The sequence below is a fragment of the Laetiporus sulphureus genome, assembly GCF_001632365.1.
Source record: "Laetiporus sulphureus 93-53 unplaced genomic scaffold LAESUscaffold_107, whole genome shotgun sequence".
Taxonomy (NCBI): Eukaryota; Fungi; Basidiomycota; class Agaricomycetes; order Polyporales; family Laetiporaceae; genus Laetiporus; species Laetiporus sulphureus.
In genome coordinates this window covers 7,247-34,582 of record NW_024468616.1, presented here as the reverse complement: position 1 = coordinate 34,582, position 27,336 = coordinate 7,247, and the positions used below count along the sequence as shown (strand labels likewise).

The following is a 27,336-nucleotide window of genomic DNA, read 5'->3' as shown; positions in this document are numbered from 1 at the left end:
AACGGCCACACAGAGTGCAGATGTGTTCATGTCTGTGTATATCTCAGATGGAAGATGATACCACTCTAAGCTGCATGTTGACTGGCTACCACGGGGATGGGCACTAATGACCTCTCGAATGAAAACAATCTGTCAATTCATCCCATCGCAAATTCTGGATCTTGGAATTAATATCATTTCATGAATACAGGGCACCATCAGAGATGGCTCGCCCTGTGGAGCCAATATTAACATGACGTGACATGCATGTCACGATGAAGGAAGACATAGGAAATAATGTTCATAGATTGCCTTAATGTGTTTTCTCTGGATAGTGAGGATGGTGAGCTGAATAATGGTGAGGCATGCTTCATTGATGCTGAAGGACTGCTGGTGAGTCTATCTCAGTATCTCACCTGCCATACTCATTTCTACCCCATTCTTCATACACAGCAATGCTAGTGAATCAGCTTTCATCTGCTTTCCTCATGACCATGTTTCTCTGTCTCAATTCTCTCTGTTGTGTGTGCAGATCTCGTAGTACACCTCCTAACTGAATTCTGGCTCTAGCACTCTCCTTCTTTGACCTCCTGGCTGTTCTCGCATCTCTCCAGGTATCAAGGTACACCACGACCATGGGCTTTGTGGATGGGATCTCACATTGTCACAACTGCAGGACATGGGACCATCTGTGCCATGACAATGCAGTATGGAGCGTGCTGTTTGAGCAGTGTCAGCTGAGTGGTGGGACATTGACCTATGACACGCGGGCAAGCACTTAATTCTGATTCACCACGGCCATTCTCTGTATTGAGGATGATTGTGCTAGTGCCATTCGGAATCACTACAAGACTTATGGGACATGCTTGGAGCTCGATAGAAGATGGGTGCAGGTGCTGCTGGCAAGTATGAGCACACATGTGGAGGAGTACCAGGATCGCTCACAGAAGTTGAAGGTGAATGGGTATGATAACAGGTGTGCTAGGTCCTGAAGGCAGAGGCCCTGAGGCTTACACTCTTTGCCTTTGGGGAGAGGAGTCACAGCACATTGATGCATTTGACATGCTTGCCATCCATGACAATGGTGCAGCAATGTTCTGCAGATGGGCAGTGGGCTCAGAGGTGCATTTTCTGTCTCTTCTAATAATGATTGTCCTCATTTATGGCACCTTCAGGGCCTTCTTCTGGTGTGTGCTTTCTCAACCAAGCATGCATGCTCTGATTGAGATATGCACATTCCCTACAGAAAGAGAAGCCCATGCAGCTGGTTTCCCATTTGCTGACCACAAAATGCAGTGCATTGCTTAACTCGATCATGCAACTGGCAATGTTATTTTTCACCATGCTGGCTGATGAAGCAGGCAAGGATCTCAATGGGCTCATTGGTGAGCACTCCCCACCATGGGCACACACCGGCGCCTACATTTTCTGGCACATTCACTCACTGGCAGATCATTGTGGAGGTCCTCTCACTATTCTATGAAGAGGCTGGGCAGCTACATGATGCGGGCTGAGGCAGTGACAGTGCATTCATGATGTGACATCCTCTGAGGCACTACACCACTCCAAGATGGTATATGGCTCTCGTCACATGAACTCATGCTGTTGGTCATGGTACTCTGCTTTGGTGCGGTGACAGACAGTGAGCTTCCTGCACTGCCACATATCATTGAGGCAGAGCAGAACCTTCAACTCACACCCATGGCACTGAACCTTGAGTTAGTGCTGGAACAGCCACCCAGCCTGGTGACAATGTAGAGCTGAGCTTAAGGACTATCTACCAGGTATAAAGGGCTATCATGATGATGTGGTGTAGAACATCAGTTGTTGATGCCACACATAGTGTTTGATAGCAGATGAAAGACAAAAACAGCATAGAAAGCACCTGGGCATCCATGGGCCTCAGCTTGAAACTAGCACAAAGTGTGCTTCTCTGGCTCACTGCTTCTGTTTCTTCAGTGTATCATTGACCTGCGTCACCCTCTGCAGATCGGACTCCAGGAGCAGATCCTTCACAGTCTGATAGATACAAATTGATGCATTTCTCACATTCATTTTATCCAGTCCTGCGTTCGTTGCATTCCTGCAGATGATGACTGTGCACATTGAGAGCTCACGGAGGGCCGAGGTGCAGAGGCAGCAAGTGCTCTTTTAAAAGCTGTTCATCATGGACCACTGGCAGGTAAGTTGCACTAGGGGAGCACAAATAATATCATATATTGATTAAATCGATCACTAGGCTCTCGCCACTGGTCAACTTCCAACATCTTCATTGTGCTTCATCAATGCTGAGCTCCCAGCTGACCTGGATAAAATGATGGTGGATAACGATACTTTCTAACCAAGCTATATGTGCCTGATCTTCTCCTGTTCACATTTTCACCCATCGCTAATGCCCTTTCCTCAGTCCGCTCATGGAAAGTTCAACATTGATCCAACCATGATTTATGAGGAGCTTCTTTTGCCGGAATGCAAGACTGTATACATGAACTGTCACAATCTGCAACTCGAGCATACAACCTGAAGTTTCATGGGTGGTGGCTTCAGAGATTGGTCACTTTGTCTACTAGCTTTGCCTGGATGTTCAGCATGCAAGATGGCTATCCTTTTCATTAGACACTTCTGATGTTACAGATGAAGTGTTAATGCAGTGCATCAGTGAAGGCTTCCGTTCAACTGATGGGTGGAATTGATGGGGTGCAGCTTCTATGTATTCTAGCACCTGGACAACCACTCATTTCCAATCTGCATTTTTGGACCCATGTGTGAGCTCCTGCCCAGGCTGTGGTGCTGCTGTAAAGTGTCACATACAAGTAGCATAGCCTCAGCTGCAATAATGGACAAGAAATCTCATGATCGCACTCATAATGCCCATGCTACTGGGTAATGTGGTCACCTTGATGAAGCACTGGTAAATTATGGTATGTGGTGTCTGATATCATTAATCCAATACCATATTCTGACAATGTGGCAATATACGATACCCTGGAGCCACTCAGTCATTCTCTTTTACATTCCTCCATCCCCTGGCAATGCGCAAAGCTGTGATGGTTTGTTGGGTGCAGCACGTTGATCATACGTTGGCCTCTTCATGGATTTGCACTCAAAAGCATGTTCGACTTATCTCACTCAGCTTTATGACTTCATCTTCAGCTTCCACGCTCATGACCCACATGTGAAATGGGACACTTCACTTGACCTCAGTTGTGGAACCAGTGCATGATGTCTTGCATTCATTTCTTCATCATCCCATTCAACACCAACATTGCTTCCAGGACAAGTGACCCTCGAGCTCATCCCACACTTCATGCACATCATCAGCACAGACCCCTCATCGTGCATGATTGCACAGGCCATCAAATCCCTCCACTCTCACTCACACCTGAAGGCATGTGTGCATTTTGTGCAGAGCATGGTGAAGGAGCTGGGATGGCTGGGGGATGGGAGTGTTGACATTATCATATCTGGTGCATGCTGTGGACTGTACACTGACAGTGGATTTGATGTGTGAGGACAGTGCAAGCTGTGCATTGGTTTGACTGGATGAGGCTCTGGCCTGAGGTGGCACATGTGCTCCATCCTGGAGAGAGCTTTGCTGCACGGATGCATCTTGTCTCCTCTCCTTTCCTCTCTCATCCTCTTAGCATGCTTTCTGCAGGGCTACTCACAGTTCTGGCTTATGCATCACCCCTCATGTATGCCACTCATCCATGCCTACTTACAGGACATGCATGCGCTCAGACCATACTGGAAGTGCCTAGGATAAATGATCCTTAATGAGCACCTGCTCATGATCCCCAATCCATCCAGCAAGACATGGGGTGAGTTCCAGTGAGAGTACTTCACAGGTGTGAGCAGCCTCACTCACCTCCTCTCCCCAAAACAAAAACAAAAACAAATGCTGATCATGCTATCATACAGGCAATCATTATCCTTCACTGCCAGCTGCATGCCCGGTGCTTTTTAAGATGTGCACAATGTGGGTAGGCATGCTCAGGTATCTGCACACAATCAGTGCACTGCACAATTTCCATGAAGCACACCCTGAGGACCTCTAGCACCCCAAAGGTGACATTGTGGAGCAGTTCTGGTGGGAGCTGTGGGAATGGGTCATGCAGAATAAGGGCAAGGAGGTGGAAGGTGAGGAGGAGAAGGTGGAGATTGAGCGGCCCATGGCACTCTTGCTTGCATGGCGGGTGTGAGGGGTATGTTTGTTAATGGGATGGTCAGCCAAGTGTGTTGAGATTTGGGCAGTGTAGCAGACTCTTGGAGTATTGATGTTGCAGCTGGAAGAAGCTGTGAGCATCCATCACTTCCTGCTCAATCTACATTCTTTCATGATTAGGCTTTTTCTGCCAGCACCGTAAGCAACTTGTCATGCTGATGTGATGGCGATCATCTTGACTGCACCATTTCTGTCGAACGAAATGACAAGAACCATTCAGGATGATAACACTGGAGTTTGATGCTACTCACAGCTCAAGCAGTCGCTGAATATCCAGACCATTTGAGGCAACACTGAATAAGGGGGAACATCTCGACCTGTAGCAATGCATGGCTTCATTCAACATGTGGTGACTGCCAGATGCTTGTTCTGTTCCTGGACACATCAGCAAGAAAGATTGGAAGTGACCTTTTTTATTCCCACCCTCAGGATCATCACAATTTATTCACAGTCCCACCCTCAGGATCATTGCAATTTACTCGCAGTCCCTCTCTTGTGGCCCGATCATCATACACTGGTGCATACTATTATGTGGACTGACATGATGCATGGATGCATAGAGGTTCGTGACTGTTCTAATGTGGCATCTTGAGTTTTTGATAGATGGCAGATCGCAGGTACTTGCAAGGTCATGCGAGTCAGTGTATCGGTGTGACGGTTTTATGTGAGAAGGACCTCGCTGTGCACTATTTACTCATACCACATTGACAAAACTGATGCATAATGCATACTAGGTCACTGGTGCTGTGGTCGCTTGGGTGCAACAGGTTAGTACATGGCGCAGTGATCTGGAGATTTGTCAGTGTGGCATGCGGACTTGCCCTGACAGGTGCATTATGCTCCTTTGTACGTCTATGTCACAATTCTGAAGGCTTGTTGCTCTGACATGTCCAATCGCTCTGATAATTGTGAGCTCATTTTCGGATGAGATAATCTGCTATATTTGTTCACACAGAGATCATGCCGTGTACAACATAATGCATTGGCATCACGCTGATAGATGCAGTGTAGTGTTTACAATTGCTTCATTCTTGAAGGTTGCATCATACGTCCTTTGGGCAGGTATACAGCACAGCATCCTCTTAGAGCATTCGGTATGCATAATGACCATGATGTGTTTCTCGAGTGTCTTTAGCTATGACAGTGCATGCAATCAGCAACTGAAATGATTTTTTTCTGTTGTTGTGCTGAGGCTAAGATGAAAGGCTCAAAGTGCTCATAGCCCATGATATGGAAGGCCACATGTGAGTTTGCAAGAGAGCAGATGGGTGCTCGTTGTTCAACAGATGCTTGCTGGGAGCATGTGTGAACTAACTTTTCATCATATAATTTTCACTCTAATCGATGTGGATATCAGGGCATCCAGGGTACTCAACTAGTCATGAAAGGGTCTAGAAGGAAACTAACACCCTCGAAGGACCATCTTCACAGGTCAATGGTGGTCTGCTTGAGTCTTATTCGGTGAAGCATTCAATAGGCTCATACTCGGAGGTGGCCAACCAAGGATGCGATGAATAGACTGTGAGTGAGAGCTGGTATGTCTGAGCTGATTGCAAATGTGGCTGAATTCCTATGTAATGGCTTATGTGCTAGAATGACAGAACTGTGTCCTCTGACACAAAGAACTTGGTGAAAATGAGGAGCCTTTCATTCAATGAAAATAGCCATTACACGTTCGGGCTGCAGTTTTTCCAGGCACACATACACTGGCCACAACGTGATTCATTGAGGGGAGCAGAGGACTTTACCATGATCACTGCAAGGGCAAAAGCATTGTAGCGCAAATTTGATGGAACAATTGGAAGGGCCTCGACTGTGCATATTGTGTGGTGTGGAAGACATTTCTCATGAACCCTATGTGGAAATCAGCACCATCTCTGAAGGGTGCAGCTCAGCGTGGGTAAATCATCATGCTGAGTGATGGTGCACTTAAAACTCAGGGACTTTGGTGCAGATTTGTCATGTGAAAGAACAAGCATGCCAAATTACTAAGCGAGATCTGGGATTAGCACATGGCAATTCACGAGGCCCCCACTCTCTCCGAACCTGTCACTCCATGCCCTGCTATATAAGGCAAGGATGCAAGAATTGCAGTGTCATGATCATATGGGATTGCCTGTTCATGTGCCATCTGGGAAGTGTTCTTGTGATGCACTGCATCTTCTAGCGCATCATATGTATGCACATGGTGATTATTGCTGTGTTATAAATCATGTACCTGTCAGAAATCCATTTCCTTCTGACTCTGTCACTGTGCCCACTGCCAGTGGTTCGACTTTCTCCCATCGGCCATAAGTAATGCTAATCATGATGATGAGGAAGACCACAGTGATGACTGCAGCAACTGTGTTCATGCTTCACACCACCTGCCTGCTCTCGCTCATCCTCATTCTTCACCTTTGGCATTGTTACCTCTTCATCAGCATCAACATGCTCACTAATGTCTTCACCTCGGGCATCGTCATTATCGTCATTTCTGACCTCATCACCCTCATCTCCTTCCTCACCCTCACACATGCCACCCTCACCCATGCCTGCCCCTCCAAGGCTGCTGTCACAGTGTGCACCATGCCCCTCCTCAGTGCCCACCTCCTCGTGTTCCTCACCATCTGGCTCTTCACGATGATCATGCCGTTCACAGACTTTGTCATGAACTGTGAGGCGAAAATCACCACATACTTGGGTAGCACCTCCCTCAGTGCCAGCACCATCCAGAGCAAGAAAAATGTGCTCGCGCTTATCTCAGTCTATCATAAACTTGGCTACCATGAGTGTCCACTCTGCCACATTTCCGTGATCATCGCTGCTTCGATTCTGTGCTTCTGACTCCCCTTCTTGGTTCTGGTTGCTAATGTAATCACTAGTGGGTCCCACAATTGTAATACAATCCTGCACAGGACTGCTAAGAGAATTGTGTATATCCCCTCCACATATTGTAATACTGAATGATAAAACAATGTGCATAGCTATTGTAATTCTTGTAGAATGTTCCTGCTGACTTTGTAATACTTGCACATTGAGATTGTAATATGCTCTTGCAGGTATTGTAATATCTTTGCACTTGATTGTATAATGTTCTTGGTTGTCTTGTACTTTTTGTGCTCTGGGGTTGTGGTCTTTGTATATTTGTTTTGGCGTTTTTGTAATGTTTTCTTTTTTGTTTGTAGGTTTTTTTCTGTTCGCATTAACATTATACAATCAAGTGCAAAGATATTACAGTACCTGCAAGAGCATATTACAATCTCAATGTGCAAGTATTACAATGTCAGCAGAAACATTCTACAAGAATTACAATAGCTATGCACATTGTTTTATCATTCAGTATTACAATATGTGGAGGGGATATACACAATTCTCTTAGCAGTCCTGTGCAGGATTGTATTACAATTGTGGGACCCACTAGTGTCTTCGAGGGCAAGGTGACATACAGGAGCAGGTTGCAATATGGACGGTGATGTGGAAGAAATGACACAATGCACAGAGAGGACATTGTCGAATGGCAGAGGGTGAAAATCAGAATGAGCATGGGCTGGCAAACTGTAACACAGTCTTGGGTGACTCAGACCACATGGCTATGATCGTGAGTGATGCAATTCCTGTGGTGGCAGATGGCAGAAGTGTGAAGCCTGCAGATCTTGGGATGGTCGAGGTGGTCAAGCAGAGTGTGGGTAGAGGGCAGATGCTGCATTGGTCGAAGTGCACTTGCTGCAGCTGCAATGATTGTCCTGCTATCTTCCTGCCCTGTCACATGACTCAGCGCATGCACTCACCAACATCACCTGCAGCACCACATATCTCTCTCCTCCCCTTGTCATTCCTGCACTCCTTTCCCACATCGCATACTGAGATGAGCAGAAATGCGCAGTCATTCTCACATCATGCTTACCTCAAATAATCTGCCCTGCGTGACTTCATTCAAACTGATGCTCTGGAGACCATGCCATCTGCAAGAGGTTTCATAGCTGCACTTCACCACATGTGCCACTCACCATCCACACCCAGCATGCATATCTCAGCCATTCAATGAGTCCTGTGATCAACAGTGAGTGTGACAGGACAGTGACTCCAAGCCCACCTTCCCAGCTTCCCTAGCCTGCACCAGAAGGCATAGTGAGCATTTTCCTGTCACATCTGGTGCAGTGGCTTCCCACACAATGGAGGAAACATCACTGACATCACTCATGGATGATCTCCCAGGATGTATATGAGGTGACCTTCTGTGGTGTATACGCATGGATGTGCATGCCTCTGCTGCACTTGTGAACATATGCCTAACCTCTATACACGTAGATCTGTTGCTCACAGTAGGTCGTGATGATGCTGCAGTGCCTGCAAGCTTTCTCATTCCACCAGCATGCAGCATCTACTGCTATGAGATGGATATCCTGCAATGTGATCTAAAAGGGTATGTATGGTTCTATTGATTGCTTGGATTCACCTGACATAGATCACACAGCACATCAGTGTAGGCTTCTCAAGCCTGGCTGTGCACTTGAGCTGACTTCCAAGATGGGTGTCAAATTTGTGGTGATACCATGCAGTTCCAGAATCAGCATGTCTCATCATTCCATTTGCACTGCTGCCCATTGCTATCAGCAATGTCACCTGGTCACTGAAGGATACATTCGATGTGTGAGAATGCCATGTGAGTGTCTCATCCTCTCACTCTTCAGGCTGGATGCCCAAAGATGAGTCAGCATCATCATTGCTGCCACATGTGAGCACGTCACTTACGGAGTTAGATCCGACATCCTCAATATTGAAGAGGGCAGGGCTGTCAGCAAAATCCTCAATGAGCACGAGTTGGGTGACATCGAGGCTGATCTTGCCCATGCCTTTGCTGGCTCAGATGCCAAGTTCAATGTGGTTGGAATGCCCCTCTCCTTCCTTCCTGTTTGGTAGGAAGTTCTCGTTCATAAATTATGAGTCAGTGTCTACGTGCACATATTTTGTCACTCACAAGATCTCACCCCAGTGCATGCCTTCTGAGTTGCCTTTTCAGACAATATGAATGGGCTGAAATTAGCTTGACATCATCTTCACTTCGCAGAAGATGTTGCACTTCAGCTTCAAGCATCAGAGTCCAGGCTGCACCCATCAACTTTGATGAACTGTGTTCAGTGCCACTGCCTCTGATAGAGGCTGACTTTTACACCTATTTCCTGGCTCTGCACTGTGACTGTGGCTGTTCAACTTGTAGAGGAGCATTGGCCCCCAATCACCATGATTTTCCCTCCCATTTGCCAGGTAATCTGCCATTGTGAGAAGCATCAAGTCATGGCCGACATTGCTCTCCTTATGGTACTTGTTAGCATATGAAAATCAGTCCACTCACCTAGAATCCCAATCATACATGGCAGGTGTGCTTCGACTCACCAAGGTCACCTCAAGCAAGGGAATTGACAGTCTTTATAATATCTGCAACAGTTTCATGTAAAGGAAGCTAGCCGTGGAAACCTTCATGCCAGAGCACAAGAGTGTGATAACATGTAACAGTCCTCTTGAGGCCTCAGGCCTCAACGGTAACTAGCATCCATAGACATGAGTTCTGCGGTACAGGTCGATGGTTGACAGACAGTATGCAGCATTACCTGCTCTTCATCCTCTACTCCTTTTCTGATGAATGCTGTTATCTAATATTCACCCTCCATGCATTTGCCATGAGTATTCTAGAAGTCATAATTGTGTCAAAGAAGCCATGGCTTCATGCAGCCATGCCAGCGTTTATATGTACTGTAAGTTCTTCAAAAGCGGAGACATCATTGGATGACTCTCTCCACTATTATTCCCCATGCCTTGCTCGAAGACCAAAATCAAGCAAAAGCATGGCAAGGCGTCGACTACCTCAAATCTTTCACATGCAAATGCCAAAGAGGACCTTTTGCAGTGTTCACATCAGTGAACCATGGTGAGCTTCATAGTCACATAATGATGCATGGAATAAACATACTTTTTTTCAGACTGAGGACTGCGAAGAATGCCATTGACAGCTCACATGATGACCCTCAGATCATCGCAAGTTTTTCCATCCACAGATGCTTGTGATTAGGTACATCGACCAGCCTTACAAGACACCTTTCAACTGTCAGCTTTCAGATGGCAAGGTGACATGTACTCAGTGTGGCCTTGAGATTCAGCTATTCAAGAAACTTCTAGTGAGTCCAGTCTGGGTTTTCTTCTATCTATTCTAACAGCACATAAAGAAACATACCACCAGCCATTATCCATCTCTTCAAGGACAGGGTGCCGTTCATGAGGAGCTTGCTTCAAAATATGTGGTTTTCGATGCAACTAGCCAGCCTTCTGTTGTTTCCATCAGTGAACTCACAACTTCTGCCATTAAATGTGCTGCTGTTTCTGTCAATGATGCTGATGCCGATGTTGCTGCTTCCACTGTCATTGAATGTGGTCCCACTTCTGTTGATGATGCCAACACTGACATTGCCCCTTCCATTCTTGATGCCCATGCTACCGCTTCCATTTTTGACATTGACGCTGCTGCTGCTTCTGGTGCTGATGCTGTCATTGGTGAGATTTCCATCGCTGACATTAGTCTCAATGCTACTGTATCCCATGACACCATCACCATGACTCACTGGCCTGTTGCTACAAGCCTCATCACCACCATCACCCCCCATGCTGTCCTTCGACACCATGTCACAACTGCATCTAGTGCACTCCAGATACCCCAGAATTGCCATGTCTTGAATATTGCCTCAGAAAATTGATGCGATCTTGATGTGTTCAGCACTGTATCACCAGGGGCATGAGCCCATGATTTCGCTGGGAACATTTTGGACACATCACGATAACAGTCACAATGTAACTCTAATGTTACTGATGTAAACATCACGGAATAATTTAAATTATCTTGAGTGAGCTCATTGTGGAATAATAGTGATATTATTCAGAAAGACACCAGGATGAGGCAACGATTTTGCTCCGGCCAGCATTCATATAATATATTGGTATCATTTTGAATGGATCTTAAGGGTACATTACAAATGTGCTCAATGTGATGTTACGATGAGTACCCAGATGCTTTCCATCATGTGCTGGCTGGAATCATCTTGAATGCATCACGGATGTCCTAATATGGTTAGCACATTACTATATATAGTAATAATAATCATGCGATCACAATGAACCCATTGGGAACATCTTGAAGATATAATGGCCACTCACAGGTATCATTTGAGATTTTCTCCCATGAAACATTTAGGATGCTATCGCAATAATGCTTGAATGCTGTCATCTGCAGCATTGGGGTCTCATTTCTTGCATCTTTATGAATGCTATCCAAATTGTGCCGCAATGTTGATGCTTCAAACATTTTAAAACATTCAAAATCATTCCAAAATGTATGCACTAAAAACATTGCATAATTATTTGGACTGTTATTACAATGTGTCCAAAATGTTTCGGGCGGAATCATGGGCCCATGCCCCCGGTGTATGTAGTAGTTTGAGGTTTCTTTTACCCATCTTTGCTATACATTCCCTCTTGGCTTCGTGTCACACCTTGGCTTCTTTCTGTCGAGATATCCTTTGATCTAGTCTGTAGAGTTTATAGCTTGTAGTAGTACATCATGAATGGCTTAGCGTTTCAAGCTCATGAATAGATATTCAAGCACGACACACTCATTGGCTCAAACCCAGTATGTTTTGCATGTCAAGTCAAAATGGGATTCTATTTCTACTGTGCACACAGGACACAAGTTCCAGAAGTTAGCCCTTCGGTGCTGCATTCATATTTGTTCTAACAATGGTCGATATACTCGATGAATAGTCCCTCTCAAGGCTGCCAATAAAATCTACCCAAGATGATCATGAGCAGAGCATTCAACACTATTTGGAGTGATACAGACCTCACGTTAGTGTGGCGATATCCTGTGTAAAACTCAGCCAAGGCCATCACACCTTTCTGACAACATGACTTAAATCCATACTCAGTGCCCAGATCACACACACCTTCCTGCGCACATCGTGCAGTGGCAACGATCAACTGAAACTTTAAAACATCAGCAATAAGGCCTAGATCTTTTTGTTCTTTCAGAAGTGTGCCCGCAGAGCTGATAAAAGATGTGATGGTTCCATTTTGTGAGTGGCTGTAGATAACTTGAGAACACTCCAAGGTACAGTGAGCCACAAAACTGTTGCAATGTTTGCAATGGTGTCATTGTTTGGCTTATATCTCAGGACCCAGAAAGGCTATATATGCAAACTTATATATCACTAGAAAGCTTATGATATGGGCTTTCAAATGACATTTAGATAAAGTAAATCGGCTTTACCATTGTTGAGATATGAATTTTTCATTATAAAAAGTGCATTGCAACAGTTTTGTGGCTGACAGTTCTGAAAATAAAAATGTGCCCTTGCAGAAGTTTGTTTGCTTTGAGGTTTGAGGTTTGAATTATATGATATTTGTTGAACTTCAACATGAGTCAATAAACACCAAACAGACTGTTAAACTTCAACACAATCATCATGAAAAAACTTTCTGCTCCTCAAACTGCTCAAATTCTCTCTTTACTTGATCCAGGCCATTCTGCCAGACAGATTGCTCATCTGACTGGTATCCATTGCTTTAATATGTCCTGAATACACTCTGAACATTGTCCTGACATGCCTACATCTGGTTGAGGTCATCCTAGCAGGCACAATCCAGGAATCATATGCTATGCCACTCACCTTCTTATCACTGAACAGGCAGATACTGCTGCTCAAGTGACAAAACTCCTCCAAGATGTTGTCAGTCAGTCTTTGTACATGGAGACTATGCATAGAAAGGTTAAAAGTGCTGGTCTAAGGCTGTGATAAAGCACAAACACCCTCTTTTCTCTAAACATCATAAGAGAGAAAGACTGAAGTTTGCTGTTAGCCATAAGCACTGGACTGTGAAGGACTAAAATGAGGTTGTTTGTTCAGAAAAGATCAAAGTTAACAGATAAGGCTCACATGGGAGGAAATGGATGTGAAAGAAGCCAGGGAAGGGTTTCAGCGATAGACTGATAGAAGGAACACTCAAGTTTAGAGGTGAAACCTGATAATGTGGGGGTGTATATACTGGGAGGGAATTGGATATGCTTTCAAGATGGATGGAAAGATGTATGTAGACCTTTATGTTTCTATTCTGAAGGAATAACTTCAGAATAGCATAGAGAAATGAGGGAAAACTGTGAATAATGTAATATTTCAGCAAGACAATGACTCCATGCACACCAGCAAGAAAGCCAAGAAGTGGCTAGAGGAGCATGGATTTAAGATTATGTATGGCCTGCATAGTTTTCAGATCTCAATCCTATAGAACACCTCTGGCACCATCTCAAAAGAAGGCTGAAACAGGCAAAAATGCACCTGGAGGAATTATAAAACTTTGGAATAGGGTACAAAAGAAGTGAAGTGGTATTGAGGCTTTTGTCTGTCAAAATATAATCAATAGCATGCCAGACAGGGTTAGAGATTTGTTGAGGACAAAGGGAGGGTACACAAAGTACTGAAGTTTGAAATTTTTGTACATAAAACTGTCAGCCACAAAACTGTTGCAATGCACTTTTTATAAAGAATAATTTATATCTCAACAAAGATAAGGCCAATTTACTCCAGTCAAATATCATTTGAAAGCTCATATCATAGGCTTTCTAATATATATAAGTGTGCATATATAGCTACTCTGATTCCTGAGATATAAGCCAAACAATGTGCCCATTGCAAACATTGCAACAGTTTTGTGGCTCACTGTATATGTTCTGATGTGTGCGTCAATAAGTTTTTGATTGCCGTCGAAGAGCATCTTTGAGGTTCATGAATAATGGCACACTAATTGAAAACACTGTCACTTATCTGGATTTACTTGCTGAATCGTGAAGACTTGTCATTATGAATGGTCTTTGCATTATCAAAAGCCTCCAAAGCTGGATTTGTCGCAAAGATGTAACGTTCAACTTCACTGGATTCATCAAGGGAGCTCTTTGTTTTGCCTCTACCTTTAAATTCAGTGGTTGATAGACACAAGATAATATATGATGAACTTGGCCTGCAGCCAATTCAGACACATATTCCACAAGGAATATGAATGTGAACATACAAATTCTGTCTTGCCTGCCCACTGTCAATCGCTTAGGACCTTATGCCTCAAGTGAGTGCACATACACATACCTCTCTCCTGACATAATAATGGTTTGTCCGGTTCAATATCTGCTCATAGTGGTGTATGCATCTTCAGCAATTTCAAATAAGTGCAATTGCAGCTCTCCTCACTTGCGACATTGTAGGCCTGAATAATCTTCAGCCCATAGAGTATGATGCGTTGCAATGGGTTCATGGCAATGAGGACAATATCACTGTATGTGTAGATGCTATGTTGTGCATATCAGTTGCAGATCATGTAGAAGACTGAGCATTTCATCAGCCAGCACAAAAGCTCTAAGGCTTGAAGAATGCTCACCGAAAGGCTCATTGAGATGTGAGAGTGTGGCTGAATCGTCCACCATCTTCAGCAAAGGGGGAGGGGGGAATTGTGCAATGGTGGAAGGCCCTCCTTTCTATCCTTGATGTCCTGCACTGTTGTGTCTATAGTGGTTTCCTGGTGGAGGAGTAACCATGCACATCAGCCTTGAGGTAATCAATGCAGACATCTACATGCTTAAGCATGTAGATGAAGTCAGTTTGCAGAACAAGTGAATCTCCTGGAGAGTTGAGCATGCATGTAACATGTTCGAGCTCCTAGAAGTACTCCAGCTGCTCTCCAATAGCCTCTGTCATGCTCAGCAATCGATCCTGACTGTCACAGTATTAGGTGGCACCTTTCTTTTTGCACCATAAAGTCCTCATTTGGCAATCACAAGTGGTTATTCAGACACCACCCTTCATATTGGTCTCACAAAGTGGATACTTGGACAAACAGCACGATACTGCCACATACATTGTGGATATATCTGTGTCTACCACATAACCACCAAGTGCCTAGATTTCAGCCACCCAGTCACATGACACTGGCCACTTGCCCTATTTGGAAGTTGTTAGATGTTGATCACGTGACACCAGGCCACTTGCCCAGAAAGGAACCCTTTGAACCATCAAGCTAGCAAGCACCCAATTCGTCACCCAGATAGTGGCACCACTTTGCTGCCTAAACCAATAGGCAGGATCCCCCTACCAACCAGCATACAGTATAGCCAGGTACAGGATAGGCTGGATCTTCCCACAACTTATCTAGATGAAGACTGATCATCCCACTCATTGTTCTGAGTTTGGACAGATCCTCTCATCTGATGTTGCAACCATTGTGATGTGCCCTGTTGGCCATCACCCATTGGCCCCTCAACAGTGGGCCCACTTACAGGCATTTATCTCATTGGATTAGGTAGGATTATCTCAGCGTATCCATGGCCTTTGTAGATAGTTGCCATAGTTGCTGCCAGAGCCCTTACTGGTTCTGGCATAGTTTTCCCACATGTAGCTTGCTAGGACACTGGTAGGTACACCTTAGTTAGAGTGACCAGGGTCCAGCCCTACATGTATACAAGCCCATGAGAATCTAAGGGAGGACCTTAGATTCATTATACTATTGTATGCGGCCAGCAGGCCAGCTCCCCCCTTTCACTTTTTGTGCAAGGCCATGCATTGGGGCTTTGCCTTGATTGCTGGTTGTATGCCACTGTGCACCATCCTCAGCCTAGCCCTTGTGGCAGGCTTTTATGTTGTGGATTTATTTGTGCAGGTCACACAAGCAGACTTGCCCTTAATTGGGTTAAGTGCTTTGTGCTTTGTGACACTGACTCAGTCATATGAGTATCCTGAAACCTGCCTTTACAAGGCTTACACTCCTCATCTTGAGCCCATCAAGAGGTGCTCTCACCTCCCATCCCTCTACACTGATAGTAGGCTTCAGTAAAGATGTGTGTTGGGGAAACAAGGGCCACCATTGCTTTCAGAGTTGCATCTTTCATGATGATAGACATAAGGATGCACCACGCCCATCAGAAGCCCTGTAAAAAGACACATAAAGATCTATCTATATACCAGATGCCATTGAACCTCAATGGCAATGCTCAGAGGGACCTCTATAGCACATTCAATTCTTATGCTATGCTCTTCAGAATACCCTCATCAGAAAGCCACACTTCGACTCTCAGAGGCTCCAATGCCAGTTGAGCAGAATGGGTGCTGTAGGCTTCTTGATCGGGCAGGTTTCCTCATGGTGGTGGTTTGGTCAACATTGGTCCCTCTGAGGCCATCGGATATTTCTATCATCTCAGTTTTATTGGGGCCCCCTTGCTCTATATCTCAAGCAGCCATGTAATTAAATTTTGATTATTCAGTAATTTATTCATATTTCTATGCGATGCCCTTTCAACTCAGTCAATAAGCACCCGTTATGGTCCTCACGACTTTTTGCTTTTTCCTCTCATGCATCAACAATCTGCTCACTCATCATTGTTGAGGACCCTGAGCTATTCATCTCAAAGACTCACATGTGAAATTTCATGCCTTTTGATACTGTTTTCAAGCCTCCATGAGGTGCCCTTTCCTCATGTGTGCATGGTGCGTCTGAGTCCCCCATCAGGGAGTGTGCTCATGTCGTCCTCCCCTGGTCTCACTGGGGGCATCAGCTCATGATTCCAGCAGAATCATTGTGGACACATCACAATCACAGTCACGATGGTGTGACAATATTTTCTTCAAATTCATGGTGAAGACACCCTCGATTTTGCCTAAATGATACACAAATATATTTGATGGGATTCTCGGAGCATTTAATTGGTTATATTTTGACTTACTTTTGTTAAAACAATATGGTGGTTTCTTAAGCACATAACATTTGCAATTCAGCTGAAAATGCAATGTTGCCATCTCCAACTAAGCAGCATCACCACAGCATCATTTTGGATGTGCGCACCCATAGAAGCAGCTGATTTATAATAAGATCATTGTGGAATCATCACCTGATGATGTCCTGATGTGTTTAAAATGTTTCCACACACATCATCGGGATATCATGCCACTTCCATTGACAGTGCTTCTGTTTGGAACATTGAATATGATTTCCCTATGCAGTCAGCATGATATTCAGCACATGTCTCCTGTGGAAAGGGCAAATCTCGTTCATGCAAAAGTGATATGCAATGTGGTATATTTCATGAGGCATTGAGGAGCCATCAGGGAATCATCAGGCATGCCTCTGCTGTGGCACCAAAATGTTTTCCCGATATGTCCAAAGTGGCTACACTGCATTCGATCTGTACAATTCTAACTATAGCTAAGCCAGGGTTGCACGATGCGAGCCATGCAGACCCATTCACCTGAGGGCATGAACAGAAATTCCATGCTCAGACCCAGGAATGGGGGACAATAGGAGTTATGTGCCCGAAAGAGAGAACCTCAATGTGCGATTCTTGCCTATCTATGTGAACAATGTGGTGAAGTCCAAGCTCCATGCAGGTACATGTGCCAATTTTGCTCTGCTGGCCTGCAATTGTGTTTGATGCTGATTGGTTGTGATGACCGAGAGCAGGGGCAACCTTCTAGTGTGCCAGTTTGGCTGACAGCGGTGGTCAGCGAGTTTTCCCATCCCTCCTCATTCTATGTCCCATCACTGACCTTATGTCTTTCGAGCTTGAGCCAAGGCCAGCACATGCAATCACACACAATATAGCCTCATCTGGCTCACACAGCTCAACAGCACCATCACCGCCGTTGCACTCGGGCAGGATCACACATAGGCAAGGTGCTCAGCTGGGGCCTAAGTCACTCTACCCAACTCAGTTATGTTGTCGATCCACTCGCTGGCATTGTGAGCCACATGGAGGAGCTGATTTAGTCTATGACGTGGAAGGTGGGTGGGCTGCTAAAGAACAGGGTGCTGATGCTGCTTCTCCACTCAGCCACAGGTGATGCTATTCAATATCTGTTTCAGATGGCCAGCTCATGGGGACCTCATGTTGCAAAGTGTTCTCCTGCTACGTGGTCTGCCTGCCTGACATGGTGTCAACATGCTCTCACTCTCCAGCTGCCCACGAATGCACCAAACCCATCCAGACAAACCATTACGAACACATTCCTCAAGCATGTACCTGAGGTGAAGAAGGAGACCCTTGTAGACTTTCTCATCCGTTCTTTCGTTTATGTTGACCTGTACTTTGCATATCTCGAAATCAACCAGCTCATCTGCCTTGATGGCATCAATGGTGATGAGCTGACCATCTACCACCTTAACTTGGCTGCAAAGCCTGACCAGCCAATGATGAGTATGCACATCTCATCCAGTCCTAGTATCTTACATTTCACACAGGTTTGGCCCACTCCTTTTGGCCGTGACTTTTCCAAGGAGAAAGCATACATCCAGAAGCTCGATGCTTCACCCAGTGCTTTCCTCAAGCTTACCATTGTCAGTCCAGAGGGCTGCATCTGGATGATGGTCGCTGGTGGTGGTGCATCCATCGTGTATGCCATCACTGCTCACAGCTTTGCATATGAGCTCCCGAACTATGGCGAATACTCCAGCACGCGGACTGAAGATCAGACATATGAATATGCGAAGATGATCATTGACATCATCACCCATGGAAGCTTCGTCCTGATGGCAAGATCCTCATCATTGACAGTAATATCGTGAACTTCCTGAATGTTGCCGCCACCTTCAAGGGTATTATCTGCCTGCTGAAGGAGTACAAGGCTCCACTGATTGCCAAAGATCTACATCTGTCATGGTGGTCCAAATTACCAGGAGGGTCTCAAGGCAATGCATCTTCTGGGTGAGTCGCTTAGTGTTCCCATCAAGGTATATGGTCCTGATATGCACATCACGGAGATTGTCCCACTCACGCTTGGCGTACAGGTGAAGTGCAAGAACCCCTCCACTCCATTGCTTCCATGCTTGTCGCTCCTTCCTCACTGAAGGCTAAGACCAGGATTGATTATCCCTCAACATCTGTAATCCCTTCTTCTGCAGACCTTCCTTCACAATGAGCCAATCTAACCAGTTTATCCTCCCTCTCCCATGCATGAGTATCCATCATCTACTCTCATAAATTGGCTCCTGATTGTAGATCAGGGCCATTGCCAGATCATTCAAGTCATCTTTTGTAATGATCATGGCATGCTTAAATTTGATCAGATGATGTTGCAGGGGTCGTCGTAAATATTTGAGGAATACCAGAACAGCATGAGGCCCACCCACTTTGCTTGCCTGCTGAAGGTGGCTCTCGATCTCTGAGAATGGCCTGATCATGGAGAGTTGGATCATTAGTTGTTCCGTGATAATTTGGCATTCAGAATGGGAGAAATCCTTTTTCTGATCCTTCCACTGCTTCTTTGTCCAAATGACAGGTCTATCGAAGAGCAGACTTGCAGTCTCAAGATGGATTGAATGCTGATGCCACTTTTGCAGATTTACTGAAGCCCATTCGGGAAAGGATGATCATATTGGCGTAGCCTCTGTGGCTGTTAGCTTATTGAGGTTGGGCCTTTCCTGCATAGCTCCAAGTGCATATGTACACGTGGTGCATTGCAAATCGATGAAGCATGGTCACATTCTCTGTTTCTGACACATTCACTGTCTGCTGTTTGTCTAAAGCATTGTCTATCAACTGAGCTGTCCATCACAGAGCGTCAGTACTACGAGGCTGCCTCATGCTCCTCACCTCTGTCGACGAGCCTTGATCTGCAATCAATTTGCTCTGTAAGCTTACAAACGCACACAGCATCAGAAATGGTTTTCCTTGGGCAGACCTCTCACTTCCCTCCCATTGGTGTTGTTAACTGACAGCATCTGCACTTGCTTGATCATACGCATGCCACACTCGCATTTTCCTTCTCCAATAAACATGTTTTTGAAAATGGCTGTCTCAGGCTTTAGCTTCTCGTCGTAAAGATTTCCACACTCCCTGCTTGTGTAATAACTTAGTTCGAGCATCAGATTTAATCATGTCAGACAATAAGTTCTCAGTTGAATCACGAGATTTCATTGGAAGGAAGACTTGAGTAGTATGTCAAGAATTGTATAGTAGGGGATAGTACCTATGTATTACGATGGAATCTCATGGTGATAAATGGCTGGCCTGTGTAATGGAGACTATGCTTACTTGAAAATGGGAATGACAGCCAACTGGAAAGTGCGTCGGTGAAGTTAGGTGAAGAATAGCTCTATAAAGCAAGCAATTCTTCCATTCTCATCCATTTACCACCAATGTGGGTGCAGGGTGCAGCCAGCGACATCTGCCTGGACAGTGGGCATACTTGATTGAGACAAACTGAAAGTGAATGGCCATTGATTGGCAGCAGATCATTCAGTAACAAAAAGACTTACAGTAGCATTTCTTCGTCATGGACAAAGTCATATTCAGGGTGGCTATTCAGATTGTCAACCTCAATAGGATGCAACTGACGAATTCAGTCTTGATTGTAGGCATTGGCAGGCAAACAGGGCACTGCACAGTGGATGCTGTAATCTTGTTGATGCACAGAGCTAGGCAAGATGATGGCGTGTGCATGGGAAAATCTGCCCCACCCATTCTCTTGCATGTAGAATTTGGAGATAAGGTATGTATTGTCAAAAATGTGCAGCCAACTTCTGAGGGCCAGATTCCTCCATGGCAGTATAGATACATGGTATGATCACACATCTAAACCAGTGTCGATGGAGTCCGGTTCATCTGAGCTCATTCTGTCAGGACCCAGAGATCGCAGAATGCTGACATGTTTTCAAAGTTGCAGTGTGTGCACTGCTATCTTGAGTCGGCGTTGAAACAGCTGACATAGAGGCATTAAGATGAAAGCAACTGTGATCTAACACTTTTACACTCACCGTTTGTCTCCTCTGATCTTTTGTGTATTGATTGACGCAGTCAGTTTCTGCCTCTGCTGGTCCTGCCTGTCATTCATAATGCTTCTTCAGAGACTTGAAATGAGATCTGAAAGCAACAGCTATTGCTTTTTCACTGCGGCATTGGTATAGGCCAACAGAAATGAAGTCTTGTGTGAACACCTTGATGGCAGACTTGTTCCATTGTGAGCCGGGAGTTGATCCTAAGTCCAGGCGAAAAGAGGAAGCGGTGCAGCAATCACCTATACCATCTCACATAAGAATGTCACTGCGAGATGCCATGCAAGTCTCTTCAATTGGTGAATCTCTACTGTCACATTGCATCAAGTGCCTAGTGTGCTCACAGATATCCTCTTTGAAAAGAATGTCAGCTAGAAGAGGCACAGAATTTTACAAGACTTACAGCCAGTTGATTGTCTCTTTTTGATCGATGTTGGATGAATCTGCGCATCTGCCATTGGACAACTGTTGCTTGTGCATTGCTCTCATTGTCCCCCACATCTCCGTCATCCACATCCACATCATGCCTTCATCTATTCGAGGTTGGCAAACTTGAAGTGTTCATCATCATCGTTGATAGCTTTCGGACTTCCAGCATTAATTCACTCATTGCTCCCGTCAAGCTGCACAATTCACCTTGAGCAACTGATGTTGGCTGAGAATTGTCAGTGTTATGGTGACGCCCTGATTAAAATATCTGTATTATAAATAACTCGCTGGGCTTTCATGACCATCAGGCTTTGGTGGCTGCGCTGACACTGGCACGGAGTTTGATGTTGCAGCTACCAGTGGCACAGTACCTTCCACAAAAGAAAATTTGGAAGGATGGAGCATAGATTGGCTTGGAGGTTGGAATCCATGAGCATGGAATGCTTGATTTTCCACCTGAGTATGTTCATTAAATGATGCACTGGAGCTCAGCTGAGGCTGCTTTGCTGCAGGAAAGATAGAGGCAGAGCGTGACATTGATCTCTCAGGTGTCATGTGTTCTGGGAGAGTGAAGGTGTGAGAACATTGTCTGAATGAGGAGAAAAGTGTACTATCGCACCACATGCTTGAGAATGGAATGTGAAAGACTGAACATTGTGCATACCACCAATCTATCTATATACCGGGAGCTGTTAGCCCCTAATGGCCATGCTCAGAGGGCCCTCCATAGCACATTCAATTCTTGTGCTATGTTCTTCAAAATACCCTCATCTGAAAGCCACGCTTCGAATCTTGAAGGCCCCAAAGGGGCCCCAATGCCCAGTTGAGCGGAACGGGCGCTGTAGGCTTCCCAATCGGGCAGGTTTCCTCACGGTGGTGGTTTGGTCAATATTGGTCTTTTTAAGACCCTCAGTTACTTCTATCACCTCGGTTTTATTGGGGCCCCCTCACTCTATATCCCAAGCACCCAGCTAATTAAATTCTTATCATTCCGCAATTTATTTGTGTTTCTACGGGATGCCCTTTCAACTCAGTCGGTAAGCGCCCGTTATGGTCCTGGTGACTTTTTGCTTTTTTCTCTCGTGCATCGCAATCCGCTCGCTAGTCAGTGCTGGGGCCCCCTAGCAATACATCTAAATGACTCAACTGCAAAATTTCGAGTCCGTCAGTACTGTTTTCAAGGCTCCACGACGTGCCCTTTCCCCTCATGTGCACAGCGCATCTGACTCCCCGATCAGTGAGTGTGCTCGCGTCGTCCTCCCCTCATCTTCCTTCAACCTCATTCATGTCTATCTCCTCCCATTTACTCTCATTGTCCTCTGCTTAGGTTAGCATGGCACCCGCTCTCAATTTTCAGGTGAGTATTAGCCTTCATTCGAACGATATTGACTCTTCAGCGAACAAGCACGCACGCGTGCTCTCTACAGCACCCACCTCCTACCAACCACTGCCTCCTTCATTCACCACTGGATTCTCCCCATCCACCACCACCGAATTCTCCCCATTCTCCACCACCAGATTCTCTCCGCTCAAATTGATTCTGCAGGCCTCCCACATCTGCCATGCACGCATGCCATCACTCGATCACAACAGCTTGCGAGCGAGTGAACGCATGTGAAAGACGGCGATGGGTCAGCAGCGACGCAGGAGGAGGGCAGTCGTTGGGTCTCAGGGAGCACGTATGTGGGCTAGAGCGAACGTAGGGTGGGTTGGGACGCTATACTAGGTGAGCCGCCGTTGTCATGGTTTTTCTGCGCCACAAGTCTCAAGCGCCCACGGACCATTATTTATCCACCTAGTTACTATATATAGAAGATACCACTATGCCTCCACGTGTATATCTTAGTATACCCACGCCACTCGGACATCCTTCGGACATGAATCAGTCACATGACCCTACATCATAGTGACATCACAAGCCTGAACTCCATAGACACTCCTAGACTTAGACGGACTCCCCTAGGCCTGAGCACGCCATAGCATGCCATAATGATGTATTATTGCAAACCTAGGGTATGCAGGGTCTTACACCCAGTACCAGGGGTCTGGCCCCTCCTGTATATATACCCGCTCGAGCTGAGGCCTACCCCTCAGTTTTGAGTTGGTCTTTACTCCTCCACTTAAGCTAAACAACCCTGACGGGTTAGGCGAGAGCGGACCCAGGAGTTCCTGAGATCCTTCACATAACTCGAAACTACTCTCTATAGTCTGTGGGCACCGGTCGACGCCTTGGACTGCTACTTCACTGTCGATCAACTCCATCCTCATCGTGCCCAGTCAGGGCTTTTTTCAACTCTCCTCGGACTTAGCCGTGCCCTGCTAAACCTCTTCGGTGAAGCGAATACGTGGATTGTCAGTCAGGATACATAGGCCCTAAACCAACCTCCTGCGAAAGTGGGTGACATACTACAGTCCCAAACTCTGCTGCGACCCCAGGCGTAAGGGGATTTCCTACACAAACCTAGTGGTTAAAACTGCATTAGGGCTGTCAAGAAGGGCCAGGAGTGCCTGTTGATGTCAGCACCTCTAGGGGGAAAGGATGCAGTGCTCCTTAAAAGGGTACCGATATCGAGTACGTCGCAGCAACGAGGCAGCTCCTATATTGGACTGACCAGCGGGGTAATCTGATGTTCGGGTCTGCTAGTCCATATAAACTATCCTCAGCCTAGCTGCCATGCTATATGGAGGATTTATCCTCTAACGTCGCCATCCTAGCCACCAGGTCTAGGGGTAGCAGACGTAACAACCGCAGACAAGGGAGAACTTGCGGGAGGTACGGAACACCTTTGAAAAGGCCCTGAAGCTGTAAATCAGCAACACTTCTGGACCGCTTCAGCGAGACCTGCATAACCTCGAGTAGCGAGGGAATAAACCTACTTGCTCAGTGCTAAAGAGGCACCAGACGTGTATTCAACCCCTGCGCAGTTCTGACTTACTTAGGGGTTTAGTTACCAGTACCTACGTAGACAAATAGTCGTTTGGCGTGGGACGAACTCTCAGAAAGCTCTGCTGGAATGGCAGGTGGACCAAGGTTACATCCCTTCAGAGGTAGTTGGACACTGGTGGTGAAATAATCAAAGATCACAAAGACCCCTCTGCGACTGCGAACCGCGCCACTCAGGACTTCATAGTAACTAGACCTACTAGGAGTAGCAGGACTCTAAAGCTGTGTCTGGGTCATTACGAGGCCCTGGTGAAGAACAGCTCGACAAGCTTGTGAGTAAATTTCAACATCGAATGCAAAGGTTCTCGTTGGAAGGATATACGTCCATATACACCGTATCCCCAGGACCAGTAGAGTGGGACCAGGTTTACGAGCATATCAGCGTCATCTTTCGGGCAGACTTCATTTACCAACCCCACGTCGCCCAAGCTCGTTTCATCCTATATCGCTACCAAGTCATCATCAACTACTACGAGAGGCTCGAGTACCAGCTGCACCGCATAGTCAGGGAAGCTCCCAGACAGCTCGAACCCGTAGAAGACGACCAGAAGCTGTATCACCTCTTGTTCGATAACGAGTACGGCATTTCCTCCAGCGACGAAGAAGAACCTTTCTGAACAGGTCGCCAAAACCCCGACCAGGTACCAACACCGAACATGGCCGAAATCGCGCAATCTGAACATTCCGTGGAAGGACACCTAAATCCCGAGGGTCCAGAACCCGGAGCATCCACTCTGTCATCATTCAACAACACCAACATCCTTGCTCCCACTCCCCGATACTTTATGACACCAGCAATGTTAGAAGCGCTTCCCAGGAGAAGGGGGTCTTCGGCGAGGCTGGCGGATGAATTCGCCACTCTCTATCCCAATGAGCCAAGAACAGGGAGGCGATTCCATCAATGGGAATACGACATCCGAGCTCGAGATCACTCAGAAGAGGATCGACAGTGATATCGGACACAACCAGTAGATGTGGTGGCAAGGCATGGAGGAGCGGTAAGGGGACAGGACTATGTCTGGTCAAGTCACGCTTCAGGAACTCCGCCAGGGTATGAGCGATACAGGCTCCCCGACAATAGGCAGAGTTACTACTTGGCACGGCCCGGTCTTCTCCCACCAATGGAGGAAACCCCCGGTTTCTGGACTCAACCTGTGGACATGCGCCGTGCGTACAGGCACCTCCAAAATGACTACAATCGCCTACTCAGCAGACTTGACGCTGCGCGAAGGGAGGTAGCTGAAGCACGGGAAGGGTGACTGGCTGTCGAAGCGACCCGAGATCGTCTTATGAGACAAATCGGTGAACACACGGCCACACAAATAGAGCACGGCAACCAGATCCACAAACTAACGATGGAACTGGAAGCTGCCAAGAAAGCGCTCAAGTCCAGTGAGGAAAGGGTAAAGGGTCTAGAAGGCATCAATGAGACCCAGAAAACCCGAATCAACCTCCTGGAAGCCCTATCTATATAACCCGGGCCGAATGTAACATTCGGCCTTCCTCCGTGCGCACCTCCTAGCTCCTCGAGATCATGTCCTATCCTCTTGAAAACAATCTCATTTGAAAGCTCTGCTTCGATTCTCGGGGTTGCAAAAGGGTCGCAATCATTCGACGCGATGGATCATGCGCGAAAGCTTGCGCAATCAGGTAAGTTTTTGCATTCTGTCAACTGTGACTAGAATATTTCTAAAAACTTGAGCAAGTGCTCTAAATTCCGTTTTTTTTTTGCGACCCCTAGGAATGCATATCCTCCTCATCATATCATTATTTCAAGTATTATCACTGTCCGGTTTGTTTTCTATGCATTGTTCTTTGAGCTCGCTCGATAAGCGCCCGTTCAGCGCGTAGCTCATTTTATTTTTTTCTCGCCGTACATCCACTCTATCCCCTAGGCGCTGCTTGCGACCTCTCGCTATACCATTCACCTATATGTATGCCAAGAATCTCCGCGAATGGAGCCCTTTGCGACCCTCCAGGACCTGTACTTAGATCCGCTCTTGCTGCCGCTTTCACTTCCCAATCGGGGACTCGCGCCTGTTCCCACTTCTCACCTCTCGCCTCTCGCCTCTCTATCTCGGACCTCAGCCTTCCTCACCGCGCATTCCTTGACATTTTCAAGTATCGTACGTGACCTTGAAGGGCGGAGAGGCTGTTGTTCATATGTGCGGTCGGACGTTGAGGTCGTCAGGTAAGTTATCATTTCAGACTCGCAAAGCTAACAACATTTTGCTTTTTTACCAGTCTCGATGACCGACCGCACTGTGTTGTTCACGGTGCGGTCTCTAGTCGATCTTTCTCCTCTTTCCTCCTCTGGAAATCTGAGTTGTACTCGGAAATCCACGCACTTTTCAACCTTAGACTTCGGTAAGAACGTGGTCGCTCTTCCCCAGCGTGCCGTCTTCGACTTCGCGGCAACTACGAGCATGCCCACGCGTACTGAACGGTCACGGTCCTCTCTGTTGCCCACGGCATACGAATGCGAGCCCGCGCTGTCGTTCACCCCGAACCATCGCCCTTCCAGCGCCCAACGCATCAAGCTGTCCATGCAGACCCACCCCATCTGCCGCCCACTCCCTTGCCCAATCACTGTGGCTCACGAATGCTCGAACGTATGCAGGAGATGTCAACCCAGTGGTGGCGGCACTCCAGGAGGAGGGAGGGAGGGTTGGATGGCATTGGATGGGTGCCGTAGGTGAGTCGCGGTCACCCTGTATCGTGCGTCGCCCCAGGACGCATAGATTTACCTTCCAGTCTCCCTGCCTCTCGTTTGATCAACCCACTGCCATCTGCCGACCTCGATGGCATGTGCGAATGAGCCTACGCAAGGCATCGTGTGCCCGCACTCTGCGTATCCATTCTCTTCTCGCCCTTCTACAGCGGCCAGGAGCGTGCGCGCGTCCTTCACCACCACGGCACGCGAACCGGCCGC

The 27,336-nt window shown here is 46.5% G+C and overlaps 7 protein-coding genes across 7 annotated transcripts; all 7 read left to right on the top strand.

Annotated features, from left to right (window-relative positions):
- Nucleotides 1-276: 276 nt before the first annotated feature.
- LAESUDRAFT_718471 (uncharacterized protein) lies at nt 277-2,134 on the top strand (the record flags this gene model as incomplete). Its single annotated transcript, XM_040907434.1, has 9 exons — nt 277-372; nt 594-601; nt 809-955; nt 1,070-1,166; nt 1,226-1,364; nt 1,550-1,621; nt 1,714-1,763; nt 1,823-1,902; nt 2,044-2,134. The coding sequence occupies 9 exons, from the start codon at nt 277-279 to the stop codon at nt 2,132-2,134; spliced, it is 780 nt and encodes a 259-aa protein (XP_040757597.1).
- Nucleotides 2,135-3,070: 936 nt separating this feature from the next.
- Nucleotides 3,071-3,745, top strand: LAESUDRAFT_667487 (uncharacterized protein; the record flags this gene model as incomplete). The annotated part of the gene is made up of 4 exons (XM_040905308.1): nt 3,071-3,194; nt 3,255-3,446; nt 3,497-3,591; nt 3,638-3,745. The coding sequence occupies 4 exons, from the start codon at nt 3,071-3,073 to the stop codon at nt 3,743-3,745; spliced, it is 519 nt and encodes a 172-aa protein (XP_040757596.1).
- Nucleotides 3,746-3,769: 24 nt separating this feature from the next.
- Nucleotides 3,770-5,599, top strand: LAESUDRAFT_718470 (uncharacterized protein; the record flags this gene model as incomplete). Its single annotated transcript, XM_040907433.1, has 11 exons — nt 3,770-3,800; nt 3,901-3,962; nt 4,038-4,175; nt 4,325-4,342; nt 4,765-4,766; nt 4,808-4,841; nt 4,939-4,971; nt 5,034-5,112; nt 5,267-5,298; nt 5,427-5,448; nt 5,562-5,599. The coding sequence occupies 11 exons, from the start codon at nt 3,770-3,772 to the stop codon at nt 5,597-5,599; spliced, it is 489 nt and encodes a 162-aa protein (XP_040757595.1).
- A 1,035-nt stretch (nt 5,600-6,634) lies between these two features.
- Nucleotides 6,635-7,030, top strand: LAESUDRAFT_765157 (uncharacterized protein; the record flags this gene model as incomplete). Its single annotated transcript, XM_040913591.1, has 1 exon — nt 6,635-7,030. The coding sequence occupies one exon, from the start codon at nt 6,635-6,637 to the stop codon at nt 7,028-7,030; it is 396 nt and encodes a 131-aa protein (XP_040757594.1).
- A 2,940-nt stretch (nt 7,031-9,970) lies between these two features.
- On the top strand, nt 9,971-10,932 carry LAESUDRAFT_718468 (uncharacterized protein; the record flags this gene model as incomplete). The annotated part of the gene is made up of 3 exons (XM_040907432.1): nt 9,971-10,112; nt 10,214-10,359; nt 10,399-10,932. The coding sequence occupies 3 exons, from the start codon at nt 9,971-9,973 to the stop codon at nt 10,930-10,932; spliced, it is 822 nt and encodes a 273-aa protein (XP_040757593.1).
- Nucleotides 10,933-18,031: 7,099 nt separating this feature from the next.
- Nucleotides 18,032-19,576, top strand: LAESUDRAFT_718467 (uncharacterized protein; the record flags this gene model as incomplete). Its single annotated transcript, XM_040907431.1, has 3 exons — nt 18,032-18,811; nt 18,853-18,962; nt 19,537-19,576. The coding sequence occupies 3 exons, from the start codon at nt 18,032-18,034 to the stop codon at nt 19,574-19,576; spliced, it is 930 nt and encodes a 309-aa protein (XP_040757592.1).
- Nucleotides 19,577-26,232: 6,656 nt separating this feature from the next.
- LAESUDRAFT_60182 (uncharacterized protein) lies at nt 26,233-26,931 on the top strand. The gene is made up of 2 exons (XM_040903068.1): nt 26,233-26,595; nt 26,649-26,931. Exons 1-2 carry the CDS (start codon nt 26,360-26,362, stop codon nt 26,773-26,775), a joined length of 363 nt encoding a protein of 120 aa, XP_040757591.1. The 5' UTR covers nt 26,233-26,359; the 3' UTR covers nt 26,776-26,931.
- The last annotated feature ends 405 nt before the right edge of the window (nt 26,932-27,336 follow it).

Coding starts and splice junctions, on each gene's coding strand:
- LAESUDRAFT_60182 (XM_040903068.1), top strand. CDS start 26,360: ATGGAGCCCTTTGCGACCCTCCAGGACCTGTACTTAGATCCGCTCTTG. Junction 26,596..26,648: donor TCGGACGTTGAGGTCGTCAG/GTAAGTTATCAT, acceptor CTTTTTTACCAG/TCTCGATGACCGACCGCACT.